The sequence below is a fragment of the Triturus cristatus genome, chromosome 3_1 (assembly GCF_964204655.1).
Source record: "Triturus cristatus chromosome 3_1, aTriCri1.1, whole genome shotgun sequence".
Lineage (NCBI taxonomy): Eukaryota > Metazoa > Chordata > Amphibia > Caudata > Salamandridae > Triturus > Triturus cristatus.
The window spans coordinates 33500364-33518147 of NC_140583.1; the positions used below are offsets into that span (position 1 = coordinate 33500364).

At 48.4% G+C, this 17784-nt stretch overlaps 1 protein-coding gene across 6 annotated transcripts in view; it reads left to right on the forward strand.

Annotated features, from left to right (window-relative positions):
• PHF21A (PHD finger protein 21A) overlaps window positions 1-17784 on the forward strand; it is a 737785-nt gene that overhangs the window by 619204 nt on the left and 100797 nt on the right. For 4 of the 6 annotated variants that reach the window (XM_085646696.1, XM_085646700.1, XM_085646698.1 and 1 more), the window contains 2 exons: window positions 1352-1412; window positions 13105-13262. In XM_085646696.1, coding sequence (XP_085502822.1) covers window positions 1352-1412; window positions 13105-13262 — 219 coding nt within the window. Of the gene's footprint in view, window positions 1-1351; window positions 1413-13023; window positions 13047-13104; window positions 13263-17784 lie in introns of all 6 variants that reach the window. The other 2 variants (XM_085646699.1, XM_085646701.1) reach the window with 1 other exon arrangement.

The following is a 17784-nucleotide window of genomic DNA, read 5'->3' on the forward strand; positions in this document are numbered from 1 at the left end:
AGAGGAGGAATCAAAAAGGGAGCTCTTTGTTATTCAGCAAAGGCCGATAATAATTCAGAGCCCCCCAAAACACCGGAGGTAGCACACACATAAATAGTGGTTTTTAATATAAAATAATTTGTTAAATGTTATTCTTGTAATAATATGGTGAACAAGTATTGTCATCATCAATAAAATCTCAGCAACCTTAAATGAAATAAGGACGAAAGCTTTGGAATGAGCTGAATTTTCACCATCCTTTGGTGTATATCACAATTACAAAGAGAGGTTCACTTTGAGCACCCAGTGCTGCAGACTTCCTGCTAAAAGTTCACTGCCCACATTCTCCTTTTTAGAGCAGGCACTGTTGTGGTTTTAATTCAGAAGCTAAGAGGTCCATGGTTGGAAGTATCCATCAGAAGAACAAGTTACTCACCTTCTGTAGCACTCTTTCTCATATGTTACTGGGCTACGATAACGCAAGGTGTCCTAAGGTGAGCTCCGGGAGGACAGGAACCTCGCGTGGAGCACAAATCAGCAGTGCCTTTATTGCTTCAGGACACCTTTCCATTTCCAAAGCATATATGATTGATTTCTGTGGTTTGCTAGAAGTTTTCTCCAAGTGTAAATTTGAAATGGGTGTTTCAATCGCTAGTTGGACTCTTACCATTCTCGGTTTCTAAACTAGCGCCCCTGAGGCCATCTTGCTTTGGGATGACACATTTCCTGGGTTTATTTCTTCTGCCTCCATCACTTCCGATGCTCCCGTCATTGGAGAAGGGACACGTTTAGTATTCTGTTCATGGTTTAGCAACAAGCGAAGAACCTCTGATGAAGAAAGAGGTTGTTTACCTGAAGCATTCGCTTACCACAGTGTATTCCTACCCTGCCTCTTCCTATCGAGGCCAATGGGCCAGAGGAAGAGTTATGGAGCTTCAACCCCGCCTCCCTCCGTTGACTGTCAATGAACTCAAACACCGCCTGACACTGGGGCTCTCCTTGGCTGCCTTTTAAGTGCTTTGTTTCGAGCCAGGGATAATGTGTGCCCGCGGAAACAAGTTCTTATATTTGGTAGTTGTAAAAGTGAAGATGATAAATGATTTATGCAACAGTTCTTCCTCTTCCTTTTTAAAAATGATTTGACCTAAATGTTATATCAAAAAATGATAAAAGATGTTGCTTTGCCTGGGCTTGATTTCTTTATTTTAAACATCTAAAAATGTATTTTACCCCTCATTGTTTCTACACGTGGTCGAAGACCTTCATTGCTTTTGATTCATAGAGATAACTGATGTTGCACGTATATCATATTTCATCCTAATGCAATAAATGAAAGGTAACTCCGGCTCTTTTCTTTTCTTCGGCCATACAGCGCAAGAAGAATGCAGTGACGTACTTGAACAGCACGCTTCATCCCGGGACACGCAAGCGAGGTGACTACCCTAAATTAACACTTCGGCTGGGGGCGCAGTGCATGGGAGGACTTCCCCCTCTGTTTTTCCTGCTTTCTTTTGCCAGCTCTAATCCACATTCCAACAGCCTGTGTTCATTTGGGATGAGTTTAGCTGTGTTTATTCTACTGCGCATGATTCAACCGTTTGAGTTGATGGAGAGAAAATGTCAACACTAAGACACTTAGTTTCACATCCACATTTGTGAAGACGTGTAATAAAGCACTGCGCTCATTAGCACTTCATGGGCAGGCTGCAGAGAATCGCAGGTGGAATTGGTTCCCTTGCATGGAAACCCTTTAAGCTGCAAGTAGTGCTAGAACACAAGTCCACTCAAAAACAGTGCCACTGCTCTCTAGTAGGTGGCACTGTGCCACTCTGCACCAATGCTGTTCCGGTTTGGAAGTGATTAACAGAGCCACATAGAAGCATCACCCAGGCGCACTGACGTCCTTGCCTTTCTTTCCGCGTCTTCAGACTCCGCTACGTCCTTCTTCTAAAAAGTTTCCATTGTTACAAGGATGTGACCTTCTAAAAATACAAGCTTTAAGCCTTGTAGGGACTGTCACAAGCAGATGTCTGTAACGGGTCCCCACAAGGTGTACCTCTGGTGCTTGGGCTTGTCGCAGGACTCCAAGGCTTAGGAGGACTGCACCTAGATGAAGGCAAAATTCTACATAGTGAAACACCGGATAAACTTGTGCTGGTCCACTGCCAGATTAAAGGCGAAGACCCGCTCTGAAAGTTGTTCTTCAGGCAGATCTTTCATGTGATCGAAGACTTCGGGTAAGCAAAGAAACATGAGAAGTGCAAACAGTACTCATCCCTGTCCTGCCACTCTCGTTTCCTGAGAATGAGCAAGTCTTCACCGTGCCTCCAGGTCTCGCTCCGGCACCACTAAGGAATCGATTCTATCTCTGCTCCCAATGCGCCTGAGTTCCGTAATCCATCTGTGAAGTTCCAGCAGGTCGAGGCCTTTCAAGAAGCCAAGCTGTAAGTTTGTGGCACATTTGAATGGAGTTCCTTGAGTTTCTGCGTCCACGAATGTAGACCCTCAACTTATCCTGGACTCCAATCCAGCGCCTTCTTGACAAACGCCACAACCAGATCTTGATCCATCTGAATGTAACACGTTTCCACTGCAAGTAGATATTACACCAACGGTTTGCTTCAGATTCTGACCAAAGACAGTGTTATGGAGACAACAGTAGTGGGGATGGGTAAGTTTGCGCTTCCCCTTATGGTGGCAACTGGTACATTGACCTACAGGAAACCAATGGGCTGGACTCCTCACCAGATACTTGGCTGGTTTCTTACTCTGAGTCGGCAACAAAGTAAAGCAGTTTTTATGCTGCATTGATCAGGGGGCTGCTGAGATTCTTGACCCCCACCTGCCCATTATGGAGGTAAAGATAAAAGTTTTGTTAGAGGTTCTACAGCCTGCCCCAGCACTCTCTTGCTCCTCTTTGAAGCCCTCACTGAGAGACTTCGAACTACTCCCTCAAAGCAAGTAGATCCATTTGGCAAGCATATGTTCTCCTCCACCTCCGTTCTCTCCTAGATCTTCGACCTGCCAACACCTTCCTGCGCAAGGACTAATTCAAAATGCTCACACTCGCCTAGGTTCTCCCAGCCCTGGGTCCCACAGACAGCTTGCTTGCTTTGCACCTGCAGGACCCTCATTTTCACATCCCTGTCCTGCAGGGCCACAGACAGACCTGTTGGATGACATCCAGGTGCCAGAGGTAGCTGCTTGACTGCAGTTGTACTAGCAACAGACCCCTCTCCCTGCCCCACCCAGAGTGGACAATGGTAACGGATGCATCGCTACTGTGTTGGAAAGGGCATCTGGGAGAAGTGGAGATCCGAGGACTAGCCTCTTATGGAGGTCCACCGCCACATCAATTTGCTGGAGTTTCGGGCAGTTCACTTTTTGTTGAAGGCCTACCTGCCCTTCATCCAGGGATAGCTGGTGCATGTTCTCACAGACACCACCACCATGTGGCACTGCAACAAGCAAGGTGGGACCCTGTGCCTAGAGTCTTCAAGTCTCTGGAGCTAACCAAATTGTAGGGAAATTTCCCTGGTGTCACACCACCTGGCGGAATCTTTAAACATAATCACAAATGTGATTTACACCCAGAGATGGCAAGTGTCATCTACCATTGGGAAAACCTTGGTCTGATCTCTTCACAACTGCGTGACACACACAATCTCTGCACTTTTCCATGATGGAATTCCCAAGAAGGCTGTATCTCGAAGACTCATTTCTCCTAGAGTGGAGCATGGAACTCCTGTATGCCTTCTTGTCGCTACCTCTACTGTCTTGAGTTCTGAAGAAGATCAGGATTGGCCGGGCCCAAGTCATTCTACTTGCTCCGGATTGCTGTGTGGTACCCAGAATTTCAAAGCTGCGAGCATCTGTCTTCCGATCAAGCTGCCATTTCGGGAGGACTTCCTGTCACAGCAGCAGTGCAAGCTTCTGCACCTCCATGCGTGGAGATAAGGCGGCAGCAGCAGCTGATCCACCATCATCTTCTTTCTGAGGGCATGAATGCTGTTTTGGCAGCCAGGCAGTCTTCAACTAAATTTGTGTATGCGGCTCATTGAGACATATTTGTGGCTTGGTGCAGTACCTGCCAGTTAAACCCTTTGCCGGCAAAACTGTCAGATGTGTTGTTTGCTTTGTTTGCCCCAGCAAGGTATTGCTCTGGGCACTATTAAAGGATACCTGTCGGTCCTTTCGTGCTTTATTTAATTTTGCCGGACCAGCTGTCCATGTTCAAATCACCAGTTCTGATGCATTTCCCAAAAGGTTTACAGTATATGCTTCTCGTAAGCCTTTCATAATGCCATAGTAGGACTTAAATCTAGTTCTCCCTGTTCTAATGTATACCCTGTTGAACCCCTGCACAGTCATACATTGCACCTACTCAGTCTAAAAACTGTCTTCCTGGTTGCAATAACATCCCACGCCAGGAGAGTTAACTTCATGCCTTTTTGGTCCAACTTCCATCTACCACTGTTAGAAATGAGGGGGCTCTGGTTGGCGCAGGTAAGTACCAGCGACAAGCAGGGACCCTTTACTTATAGTCAGGGTGAAGGATGGCTCCTTAGAGTAACCCCTGCTCACCCTCTAGGTGCGTGGCGCGAGCAGTCAAGGCTAAACCTCAGGGCGTACACGGTTAAGCACTTGCAATTATACACACAGTAAATACTTTGCATGCACCACAAACAGACACCAGGCCGGTTGAATACAATAATAAGGCTTTTATATATTTTAAGCAGACTTAGTACAAGACCCAGTAATGGTGAAACGGTGGGGCCACGATCTCTATGATTACGGAAAGTTCTTTTTATGCGGGGCAACAAGGTGATCTGTGGGTCTTAGCGCACTTCGCGCTGAGATGGTGACCGGGTGGCACGCGTCAGACGGTAGGTAAAACAGAACGTTGCGGACCCTCGATCCGATACGAGCTCGCGGTCGAGTTTGTATGTTACAGTACCTTGTTTCTTTTAGTAAAGGCGGGTGCAGTGCGCTCAGCGGCTCTTCAGAAGGGCGAGGCGGCGTCCGGGGCTCCCACGCTTAACGGGGGGGTTCTGGTCTGGTCCTTCAGGCTCACAGCAGGAGCGGGGTGTTCAGGTTGGCAAGTGAGCAGAGCGGGGCAGCCGGGCATGTTTTTGATGTCCGGGCCGTCCGAGGCTTTCGGGATGCTCACACCGCTGATTCCGGCGGTAGGGGTGAAGATGTGCAGCGAGCCTCCAGCGAGCGAGGTGACGGGGGCAGCCCAGCATGGCGTAGGGGGATTGAGCGAGGCTCTTCCCAAGGCAGGGGCAGCTAAACAGTCCGGTCACGGCTCAAGGAGGGGCTGATGGGCACGGGAGTCACGGCTCCGGCGAGGGAAAGAACACCACAGTCCAGCGGTAGGCGAGTGAAGGTCAGTATGAGCCCAATGGTCCTGGGGCTCAGTTCAGGGGGCAAACTCGCTTCCAGGCCCTTGGAGATCGTTTTTGAAAGCACAAGGTTCTTGCAATATAAATGAAGCAAAGTCTTAGTAAAGGGCTCCTCTTCTCTCCTTTGGCAGCAAGGTCACCACTGCAGGCCAGTCCCCCAGGATAGGGACAGTCTTCCTCCGTACAGCTTTCCTGGCGCCTCCTCCTCAGGCATAGATTCTTCTTGGTTCAAAGCGGATCTGATTTCTTAGGAGCAGGGCTCCTTCTTTTATACACCATTTCTTTTGTTCTCCGAGGCCAGGGGGGCCCTTGCCTAGTTCAGTCCAGTTCTGGAGCACTTTGTTGGTGCGATGCAGGCTTCTTCTTTCAGGGTGCAGGGCAGAGCCATCAGACGCTCCACAGCCGGCATTGTGGTGGCAGAGCACAGCCCTATTCAGAGTCCAGTTGTACTCCTCCCACCCATCTACAGGTCAATCTTTCTATTCACCACCAGGCTACCTAGCCCTGCCCATCTGGGTTTCCCCAGCCCTGTCACTCACACAAGCCAGACAGCAGATACACATCACGCAGAGGCGGGCTGAAATGGTTAGACAAGCAAATGCCAACTTTCTAAAAGTGGCATTTGCAAACGCAGAATATTAAAATAAACCTTACGAAAAGATGTACCTTATTATTCTGAGTTCAGGCATACTAAACTCGATTTTCTACCATGTTCCCTGGGTCGGTTAGGATCATAGGATGTAACAATCTTAACCGCCCATTCTGGCCTATGAGAACAGGGTAGCCTTACAATAGTGAAAAACGAAAATGGCTGTAATTCACTATTAGGACATGCCACACACATCAGGGCTTGTCCTACCTTATGCTACAATGCAGTCAGTACCGTAAGGAACGCAGGTTCTGCGATGGCAGACCTAGACATATTTTACCAGGCCGCATCTGTAGGTGGCACAACCAGTGCTGCAAGCCCACCAGCGGCATTTGTATTTACACGCCCTGGCACTCCTGGTGCACTTTACTGGGGTCTGACAGTAAACCAAATAAGCCAATCATGGAATCCAACCAACATATACATTTTACATAGGGAGCACTTGCACTGTGGCACTGGTTGGCAGTGGCACAGTGCGCTGAGCGGCCAACATCATAAAAACACATGAGGCACAGCGACAAAAAGTGGAAGGGAGACTCACGCCAAGGTGCCAGGTCTAACAACCACCTTTTTCTGGAGAACCTGGTTTGAAGGACCAAAGGTGGCAATGTCTTTTCCTGTGGGACAAGCCATCAGGCTTCAGACCACCTTCACTCTGCCTCATACTCCGGAAGAGAGACTGCTTTATCTATGTACAAGGAGAGAAATCTGCAATTTGGAAATTCCACCAGAAGAACAAGTTACTTACCTTCAGTAAAGCTCTTTCTGGTAGATAATATATCTAACATTAAATTCCTCTCCGACTCCACGTTCTGTGGTACGGTCTCTTTCATTTAAAAAGATTCCAAACTAGGAACCCGCACACTGGTTTAGTCATTTTGCTGATGGTCTCCACGTGTGGGGGGCCTGAAAGAGTTCATAAAAGAAATTGACTTCAGCGTGCATGGGCGACTCTATTGCTGGACTGTTGGTCACTTCCAGAGCAGAATGGCATTGATGCAGAGTTGCACAGCATCACGTGACAGCATGCAGGTGCACAGCTTTTTAGTTTTTCAGATTCAGTCTGGCGCCTGGGGAAATTGACAAGGGGCGGAGTCTACGGTTAGATAGAGTATCCACCTGAAAGAGCGTTAGCGAAGGTAAGTAACTTTTTCTTCAGGACATTGATGAGCAAGAGGATAGAGTTCTTGGTTTGCGTGACTATCCTTATTATTTTCCTGTGTTCTGAAAGTCTAGCTGCATCACTTTCTTGAGCTGCCGTGAGTCTGGTAATAAAGGGTAGTACCTGTTAATCCATTGTGAGTTCCAGGAGCTTGATGGCTACAGTACACCGGTGGTAAACCACTCAAACCAGATCACATAGGAATAGAAGGAATTCAGTTTGGAAGTAACCTAGGAGTAGATCTGTGATGCTCAAGGCCTCTCTCTGTATTTGCTGAATACCTCAATACCTTGTCAAGACTTTGAGCTGCAACCAGTCATCTCAGAAGGATGGGGAGCCCACCTTTCAAATCTTCCATTCTCATGTAGCACATCACTGGAGTTCAGCTTTGTTTAATTTGGTTGAAGGCAAAACAGGTATCTTATATGTAACTACAAATCTCCAGCTGTAGTATCGTTCATAGGGTGATATGCTTGTATCATCCCCATCATCAGGCTGGGAGTCTGTAAGTAATATACAATAGCATTTTCATGGCTGCAAAACTTTAAAACGGCATTTATTTAGTAGAACATTGACCTAATTAAACATCCCCCAAGTATCAGACAGTGCGGTGGATTTGCTTGTGAACTTCCCTCGTCTTTAAAAGCCATCAGACTTCACATTTCCACTATGAAGGGATAAAGCTGAGTGGGGAGGAAGGTGGGCCACATGTGAATGTAGTTAAGAATCTAATGCCAGAGAATTGCTTTGTAAGTAAGAATCTGAAAGAAACCTGTAGTGATAAATTCCTTAGAATTACCCCCAGGCGTCAGACTGGATCGGGACAGTTTTTGTCAGCAGTACCCCTGCGTGTCGGCAGGCGTCATCGTGCGGCTCCGCATGCGTCAGCGCCGAGATGACGTCGCTGGAGCTACTTAGATGCGCCCACGCGCGCTGACGTCAGTTCTTTATTTTTCCGTGCCAGCAAGCGGAGATCCGGGAAGAGCAAGTAGCCCCAGTCACTTTTTGACTGAGTTTTTCGAGGCCTTTTGTCTCATTTTCTTCGAGTCGATGGACTCCTGGTGTTGTAGGGATGCCTGGCTTAAAGAACTGTGGGGACTGTCATCGCATGATGTCGGTGACAGACCCACACCGCGTGTGTCTCTACTGCCTAGGGCGCGACCACGACTCAAGTCGTGCCCCGACTGCCGGGTCATGGCGCCGAAGACTTTGCGGGAGTGGTCCCGAAAGTTTCTGGCAGTCAGCTCCATGCCGCTCAAGGTCCCGGTCCCATGGGGGGTCGAGGGACTGGTCGCGGAGCCATCACCATAATTTCTCTGGATCTAAGTCTTCGCACTCGGGGTCAGGTAAGTCGAAGCATTCCAAAAAGAAGTCGAAGAAGCGTCGTGGCTCCTCGACTACCCGTCGACTACGCCCCCCGTGCGGCTCCGGCAGAGCCTGCTACGGTGACGCCGGCCGACCCACCCTTTCCGGGTCCGCCGACGACGCCTGCTCAGGTGCCCGAGTTTCTTGCTGCCATGGCCCGACTTTTTGGGCCGTCTGGCCCCGCCGGTGCGCCTACGGGCCCGCGGGCCTGACTGGGGGTCCTGTCCTTCCATCGCCGGTTGACCTTATAACACCTCCACCGACGTCGACCGCACCAGCACCACTTCGGCCATCGCCCACTCCTCGGGACGACGTCGACCCCAGTTACAGCCCTGAACCGGACACGGTGCCAGATCGGCGTCGCTCGACACTGATTGGGTCCTTTTTCCCCTATGTCCGTCCTCCTTATTTTCAGCCTGTTTGACAGACTTCGGAGGAAGGGGAGGACTGGGAGGGGTCTGAGGACCCTCTCACACAACAGTGTGAATATGATCCAGACTGGGAAGAGGATTTGGGGGATGCCAGTGGTCTTGATACCTCACCTGACCTTGGCATGCTGTCTCCTCCTACCGTGGCTAAGGAGGAGGGAGTCAGTTACACAGTGGTATTGTGTAGGGCAGCCAAGGCCCTCCACCTCGAACTCCCTACAGTGGCCGTCAGAACTAACCTCCTGACAGAAGTGCTTCAGCCGGCGGCGACATCTTCGGAGCCCTTACTGCCGTTTATTGACGCACTTTCTGACATCCTTTTTGAGCACTTTGGGCACAGGAGCTTCTCTGGAGAGGAACGTGGCCTGACTCCATCGCCCGGCTCCGGGTGACCCCCTCTTTCTCTCCCAACACCCCACTCCCGAGAGCTTGGTTGTCCAAGCCTCTGCTTCCCAGAGCGCGTTCCCTTCCGCACCTCCTGATAGGGAATCCAAGAAGCTGGAGCAGCTTGGCAAGAAGCTGTTTTCATCTGCCAGCTTAGGGCTGCAGTCGGTGAACTCCTCTTGGGCCGTCATTCCCACTCTCTGTGGGACACGGTTGCGCAGGTGCTGCCCAACTGTCCGGAGGAGGCACGGACAGTACTCTCCCAAACTGTAGTAGCTGGGAGAGACGCAGTGAAGTTCATTATTTGTTGTGGGCTCAATACCGCCGACACGCGGAGCAGGGCAATTTCCACGACGGTGGCACTTCGGCGCCACACCTGGCTGAGAACGACTGGCTTCTCAGGGGATGTCCAGAACACCTTGATTGACATGCCCTTTGATGGCATTCGCCTTTTTGGCAATAAAGCGGATAGTGCTCTGGAGCGCTTTAAGGACTCACAGGCTACGGCCAAGTCCTTGGCCCTGTCGGCCACTCGCCCTCCTCTGCCTTCCTCTTTTCGCTCCTTTCGTGGCCACGGGAGGGGTGTCCCAACACGTTCGTTCCAGAGCCACAGGCCTGGGCAGCAACCTCTTCAGCGCGGCTGCGGACGTGGGAACCGTATAGGCAGTTCTGGGGGCCAATGGGCAGGTCAGTCCACGCCTGCAGCGTCCACTGCAAAGCCTTCCTAGTCCAACCTTTCAGACCCATCATCTCCCCCACTGGCACAACATCACATCAGACAAGTGGGTGCTGCAAATTGTCCGAAGGGGCTACTCCCTCCCCTTCAAGACTTCCCCTCCAGCCATGCCACCTCAGTACTACCGCATGTCGGGGGACCATCTTGTGCTTCTTCAACAGGAAGTCACAGCCCTCTTGGCCAATGGGGCCATCAAGCGCGTTCCTGTCCCAGAAGTAGGTCGTGGTTGTTATTCCCACTACTTTCATATCCCCAAGAAGGACTAGGGTCTGCGTTCTATCTTGGACCTCAGGGACGTCAATCGCTTCCTCCGGAAGGAGAAATTCAAGTGGTTGACGCTTGCTCAGGTCTTGTCTGTCCTCGACCTGCAAGACTGGATGGTAGCGTTGGACTTGCAGGACGCTTACTTTCACATCCCCGTCCTGCCGGCGTTACCTGCGGTTCACAGTAGGCCATGAGCACTTTCAGTTCACCATGCTCCCGTTTGGCCTTACCAGCGCCCCTCTGGTGTTCACGAAAGTGATGGCGGTGGTCACTGCTCATCTGCGCAGATCAGGGCTTCCGGGCTTCGCCTATCTCGACGACTGGTTGTTGAAGGCGGGCTCACCCCAGGCAGTCGTCTCCCACCTCCAGACTACGGCCGACCTCCGGCATTTGCTGGGGTTCTCCATTAACGTGCCGAAGTCGCACTTGATTCCCTCTCAGAAGCTCCTCTTCAGCGGCGTGGTTCTGGATTCGGCGCAGTTTCGGGTTTATCCTCCAGAACAGCGAGTCTGGGATATTCAGGCTATGATTCTGATCTTTCAGCCTCTATCCCAGGTTTCGGTCAGGATGACCCTCCGGCTACTGGGCCTGATGGCCTCCTGCATCCTGTTGGTGGATCATGCCAGATGGCATATGCAGGCTCTGCAGTGGGACCTGAAGTACCAGTGGGCACAGCATCAGGGCAACATGTCCGATCATGTCCAGATCTCGGAGGGCACTACACAACAATTGCAGTGGTGGCTCACGAATCGCGATTCGGTCAATGGCAGATCCCTCTCCCTTCTCAAACTGGAACACACAGTGGTGACGGAGGCGTCCCTTCAGGGATGGGGCGGCCACATGGGAGAGGCGGCGATCAGAGGACTCGGGTCTCTATTGGTGTCCCGGCTCCATATCAACCTTCTGGAGCTTCGGGTGATCTGATTTGCACTGAAGGCATTCCTTCCCTCTGTCAAGGGGAGAGTAGTGCAGGTGTTCATAGACAACACCACCGCCATGTGGTACTGCAACAAACAGGGCTGGCTGGGGTCGTGGACCCTATGTCAGGAGGCTCTGCTTCTCTGGAACATCAGGGCACTTCCCTCATGGTTCAACGCCTGGCAAGTTCTCTGAATGCCAGGGTGGACAAACTCAGCCGCCGGTGCATGATGGATCATGAATGGCGTCTGCATTTGGACATGGCGCAAGGTCTCTTTCAGCAGTGGGGAGAGCCTTGGTTAAATCTATTCGCCACCAAAGAGAACGCACTATCTCATCAGTTCTGCACGTTGGAATTTCCAAGGCGGCAGGTGCAGAGCTCATTATTGGGCTGGTGACACCTCAAACCTTGGGGCAGTGCCTGGTTGGGAGGCTGCATGTGAGCCTAAGCAGGAAATGTTGTACTGTTATGGGTGATCGCTAGAGCGGTGCCCTTATCTTGTCTTAGGTCACTGTGCTTTGCAGTGTGATGTTAGTAACTGTAAGCTATATGCAGCAGTCGGGACATTCTTCACATCCAACTGGAATGGTCTGCATTACAGTCATCCCCAAATGAGTAACGCTTCCTCGTTTTCAAATTTTAAATATGGTGAGATGATGAGATGGACTATATTATAGGTATCCATAGTGCCAGCCTTATGTGACCGATCTCTTTGTGTTCATTGGCTTGGTTGAGTTTGATTGATGGTCCTTAAAAACATAGTAGTATAGGTGTCCTCTGGTTCCTCTGGTCTGTTCTTGATAGCCAGCCCCCTCCACCCCCCACCCCTACTGCCTTGAGACCCTTATGGGTGAGTAGTCGCGCTTAACAAGCACATGATTGATTGATTGAGCTGGGCTAGAAATGGACCACCAAGAATCATCCCCATGCATGTATTGATTACAGACTGCCGTGCTTGAGTTCACGGTGGTGGTTCTTGAGATGTTTTGGTGCATGTCTCATCCAGCCAGCACTGATTACCGGCCATGGTACAGTTCAAAGGTAGTGACTCTTGTTCCAGTTGGGGCTCCCTTGTACCACTGTCAACCAGCATGTACGGATTGCAGCCAGCAATGGTGGAATCCACCTGTGCTCATTCCCCAGATAATTCACCATCCACCCTTGCCTGATTACAGCTGACTACGGTGGCAGGTACTTGTGCTGTTTCTGTGACATCTGTCCTTTTTTAGGCAGTTTTCCCTTATGAGCTCATGTGGGCTGGTTCCTGTAAGGTTTTATTGTTGGTAACTGAGGGAAGTGTGTGGGCACATGGGAAGGGGGGACCTGGGACATTAAGTTCTCCGCTTGCCATGCCCTTTATCACATCATAAAGGGGGCAGCTGTTCCTACAGGCTAGAACCCCTGCGAAGACTTTGGCTGTAGAGTACCAGAGTGATCACTATAGGTGTTTCCGGTAGCACACTACAGATGTTCTTCACTGCCTGTATGATAGCGCGTCTGCAGAGCCGGGTCTGGTCGTGATCAGTGGTATCTTGTTTAGGATCCTTTGCTTAAGATTTCCCATATAGTAGTTCTTTTAAGAATGTAAAGTTTCTTGGCGATGTGTACATCATACACGTTCTCTTCTTGCTAACCTGCTCTGCTTTAAATCTTTTATCTTTTCTGTATTCCTCCGCTTGTGACTTTTGTATTAACTTTGTGTCTGTACTGCCTCACTTCCTTTTCATGCTAGCCAATGAGGATCACTGGCCTGAGGTATGTAAGATGAATTTTGTTCCCTTTTTGTTTGTTTTGTTTTCTTTGAACAATCTAGGTCGACCTCCCAAATCGAATCCTCTGCTTGGGGCACTCACACCGACATCCCCCCCATCCAGCCATACCAACTCCCCTGAAAGCGAACGGACAGACGCCGCTTTCCTTTTTCCTGCTAGCATTGCGGCTGTGTCCTTCCCGAGCCCTGTTTCCACAGAAGTAAGTATCCGTTTGGGAAAGGGCATTTAGTCACTTTGTTAGAAAGAGGACTAGATACACTCCATGGACACTCCAAACAGAAGTGCAACTGTGTGCGTGTGTGTGGAGTCTGGCTGAACAGTGTGGTCCTGGAAATTGCCACATTTTTGTGGCGGTGATGAGGTACTGCCCCCCAGTGTGACAGATACCCACTTCTAGAAGTGCACACGTATCACTGATCACGTGTGAGACAGGAGGCACACTGCCACAGCCAATGACACTGTGGAGCAAATGTTCTGTGCATCTGCAAATATTTACTGAGCCAGTGTGGCATGAATTCTCAGAACGCCCTCAGGAACCCTAGTTTAGCCCACAGTGAGAGGTAGTGACCACTTGGTGTTCAGAGAAGGAAACAAGCAACAAATATCAATAATTTAGAATGGCGCGGGCGGGCGGTATAAAAAGAAATATGTGAATTCAGGAGTCCCAGTGAATGTCAGGAGCTGTATAGAAGTGCTGTTCTTGATTGATACCAATTCTGGGCTAAGCAGTCACCCAAGGCAGCCATATCCTATGATATAGGAGCATTTATGCTAAGACAATACAGCAATAAGTTCTGTGCCTTGAATACAATGTCTCAAAAGAGGGAATGTGCAAGCAGCACTCATTGAATGAAGGGTCTAGTAATAGGAAGAGTGGTGACCCAGAAATACCCTGGGTGTGTTGTCCTATGACACTGCCTTCAAGTCTAAGATAATGTGTGAGGGCATGTAACTAGAATCTTATTAAATATTCAGACTCTGTACATAATTCACCCATCTACTGGCTGGGCTCGGAGAAGGGTCTTGTTTTTAATTAGAATTAAATAAAAGTGGATGTTGACTATACGCAGGCCTCTTTTGGCTCGCTGTGGTGTCGGCATGAAAGCAGCAAGTTTCGACACCTTGTTCATATTGTTTTCTTTTAACCTACAGAGCGGTGTCAGAGGAAACCCCCATGTATGAAAGAATGCTCTGGGATTGAAGCCACCAATGTGCAATTTTGGAGATTAGGGCTCTGCTAATCAGGTCATATGAGAATGCCTGTACATATAAAGTTTGCGTGTTTTTCCCACCTTTATAAGAATGGGTGTCAACAAAAGACCCTGAAGTTTCAGCAGTGGTTTCCATGGACAGATTTACACAGTGTGTGTAATGCTTCATTCCTCAGGGCCAAGACAACTTGTGAGGCTTTGAAAACTCTGGAGGTCTATTTCTTAGCCAGTACTCCCAATATGAATGTGGTAGCCCCTGGCTTTTGATGCGATTGCTTGATGTGGGGAAAAACAAAATTCACAGAGATTCCTGAAGAGAGAACTGCAGATGGAAAGGGGAAAGCTTTCAAGGAACGTCTGCCGGATTATCGAAAAACAGATTCCTGTTTTATTCTAATCATATTAAAGGCCTCAAGCCAGTAGTTCATTGTGGAGACACCATGAGCGGAGTGTTGAAAAGAGATCAATTATTAAAGAAGTCCCATCCAGTGAATTATTAGCATAACTGAGCTTGAGGCACAGTCTTAGATCTCCTCATCGGTGAGGGATATATACCTCAGTTCCGAACACAAGATGACGGAGGTTCCTTTTCATTGAGCCAAAAAACTGTCCATTTGGTTCTAAAGGCAGAAGCCTCATTATTTGATTTTAAAAAATACAACTAAACACTTAAGCTTCCTGAAAAGTCATCGACGGGAAATGTAAAGAAAAAGAAAAGAGCTGGCTACTTTTAGAGAAGCGGAAGATTAAGGTGATACATTTAGAGAACTAGAGAGAGGAGTTCTTAGCAAGAACAGAGAGCCCATGGCTAGGGATAGGTGCCCTTGCCTAAAGAGGGTACGTTATAGTGAGTGAAGCTATTTCCTACAGAGAATGGCACTCAGCTGCCATTTGAATAAGTTTTACAAGAGGAGAAAGGTGATTCATAATACTCCATAGATCCACTTCTAGACAGTTCTAGTCTTCTAAGGGTACCCCTGCTTCACCCATAAGGTGATGTGGGATTCAGTGGTAATTATGGACAGCTTTGGTGTGCCTCACAGACAGAATAGCCCACAAGGACTAGAGGATTACCCAGTAAAACCATGCTTATCACATGAGGTTGCAGATCATTGTTTCTCAAACTAGTGGTGACAACACACTTCCACAACCTACAATAAAGAGAGCAAACCTCTGTCTTTATAGTGGCGGGAGACGCTATCTGTGTCAGCCATTTCCCGGTATAGATACAACTTTTTTAGTCCATGATTAATGACATTTCTGGGTGCTTATGATAAGGCAAGCAGATGCCCTACTTCTTATCAAGTTCTACGTAGGCACTTTTGGCTAACATGTCTTCTTTTATACTTCTATTAAATCTATAGGTAATTAACATGCCTTTTTAATGGTACACATCCATTAAAACAGGAAGTGGATAAAGCACTAGAGCGTGTGCAGGGTACTGAAACTGCAGATTCATTATTTCTTTTAGACAGAGAGGAATTTATTTGATGCTATCCCAGATCGCTCTCCGTTGTAGGTACAAATCGCATACCAGTTTGGTCATACTTATCGTACTTCTTTCAGCACTCGCTGCTATATGGATTCAAGCAGTTGGTCCCCTTATAAATTCCACCTCAAGCATGAGATCCAACTGTGGTACCCAGTTGATGCCGCCACCAGTGTACCATGTGCATTAAGACGCCTCATTCAATGTGGCTGTCTCTTCAACGACAGAAGGGTGTTGTGAACACGTCTAAACGCACAATAGGTATGGTAGTGAACTCAACGTTATATGGTGCAAGAGAATCCCAAAGGCCTCCCGAGAGCGTTCTAGAAAAGTGATGGAAAATCCTCACCCACATTATCGTAGAATGCTTCACCATCCTGTCTTGGTTGGATAGTACCACCAAGATGATTTAAACCTCTTAAGAGAGGGAGATCATGAGAAAATCTTTTCTGGATAAAGACTCCCTCCAGATGCAGTCATAAAACTAACTTGGTGTTGACCCCCAATATAGCTCTTTATTCAAGCGAACATCAGTCAGGGTTAAAATGATACAATTGGGCAAAGTAAGATATGTCTCCCTCACCTCATCAGCCAACATGTTTCAGCCCTTTTTTATAGTCCAGAGGGGTCTTGGGCCTTCATCAGGGTTAACAGGATCCCTACAAATACACGTCCTGAGTTTTTCCATGCAAAAGGTAAGAATAGGTCTTAACAAACCAGCCCATCTTGAAAACAGCCACCCTACACTTCAGAGGAAACAGGCTTCACTGGTCTTGTTGGATGGGTGTCACTTATGTAGTACCACATTCCTCAAGGTGATGAGTCTATTAACATCACAGTTCTAGGAAATGTTCGATTCTTCAGCTACATACCCGCTCTCTAGCATGAGACCCTGCCTTGCAGTCATTGCACTGCATGCAAATCTGTACAATTTATGTTGCAGAAGAAAACCATGACTTACCTCCAGCAGTGCATTGGGACTTTGACTCCTCTAGATTCAAACGCGAAACACTTCACTGATGGGGAGAAAGCAACAAAAACCCATATAAGACTGCCATCTGTACCAGGTGCCAATGATAGGACCATATAATTTGAAGATGTTGTCTCACGTGTTGGTCACAAGGGTTTTTTTTTTAATTTTTTTGTGTGTTTTGTTCTATAGCCACTTTTGTTTTTCAATTTAACTAACAAGTAATGCTATTCTGACCCAGTCACTAGATGGTCGAATCGTACACATCATGTATTAGGCTAAACTGCAAACCCATTGTTACAGGTAACTGACAGTGCTGCCTTCCGGTCTTCGATAATGTGTGTCTCTCACATGACAACACTGCCTTCAAGTCTGAGATCAGAATGGGCACTGGGTCATCTGACCGAAAGGGAGTGAGGCTGTCTGATGACAGGGTGTGTAGAGACTTAATGTTGCTCTTAAGTCAGGGGTAACGTGCATCTTTGCAGGCACTCGTGATACTGTTGTGTCCTCTTGTGTGGGATTAAGTCATGTGACGTGCTGCCCAGTAGATTTCAGCTCATGGGGTCCAGCCACACTACCGCTTCTCATGTCTGGGATTACCATAGTGTTTGGACTTCTGGCTTTTTTCTGTGAGTCATGTGGAAGGATGCCTTAGCGATCAGGTTGTCCGCTGACAGCATTGTGGCATCTGGGATTCTGAGATATGAGGTTGTGTGGAAGGATACCACAGCGATGAGGGTGTCCACTGACTGCATCGTCACAGCGTGTCTAGCATTCTGGGCTGTGAGGTCAAGTTGAAGGATGCCTTTCCAATCTTCACCATTAAAGTCAAGTGGTTAACCCTGTGTCCCACGGAACCTGGGTATTATTGATATGATCTACAAATGGGTTCCGCTGGGTAGAATCAATTATTTCTTTAGCGCATCAACAGTTAAGTGTAACAACATTACTTTCCTTTAGTCTTAAACTAGTTTTGTACACACCACAAAGATTCTTCAAATTATACAAATATTTCATTGATATATTTCATTTAGTGGAAAAAGCTGTC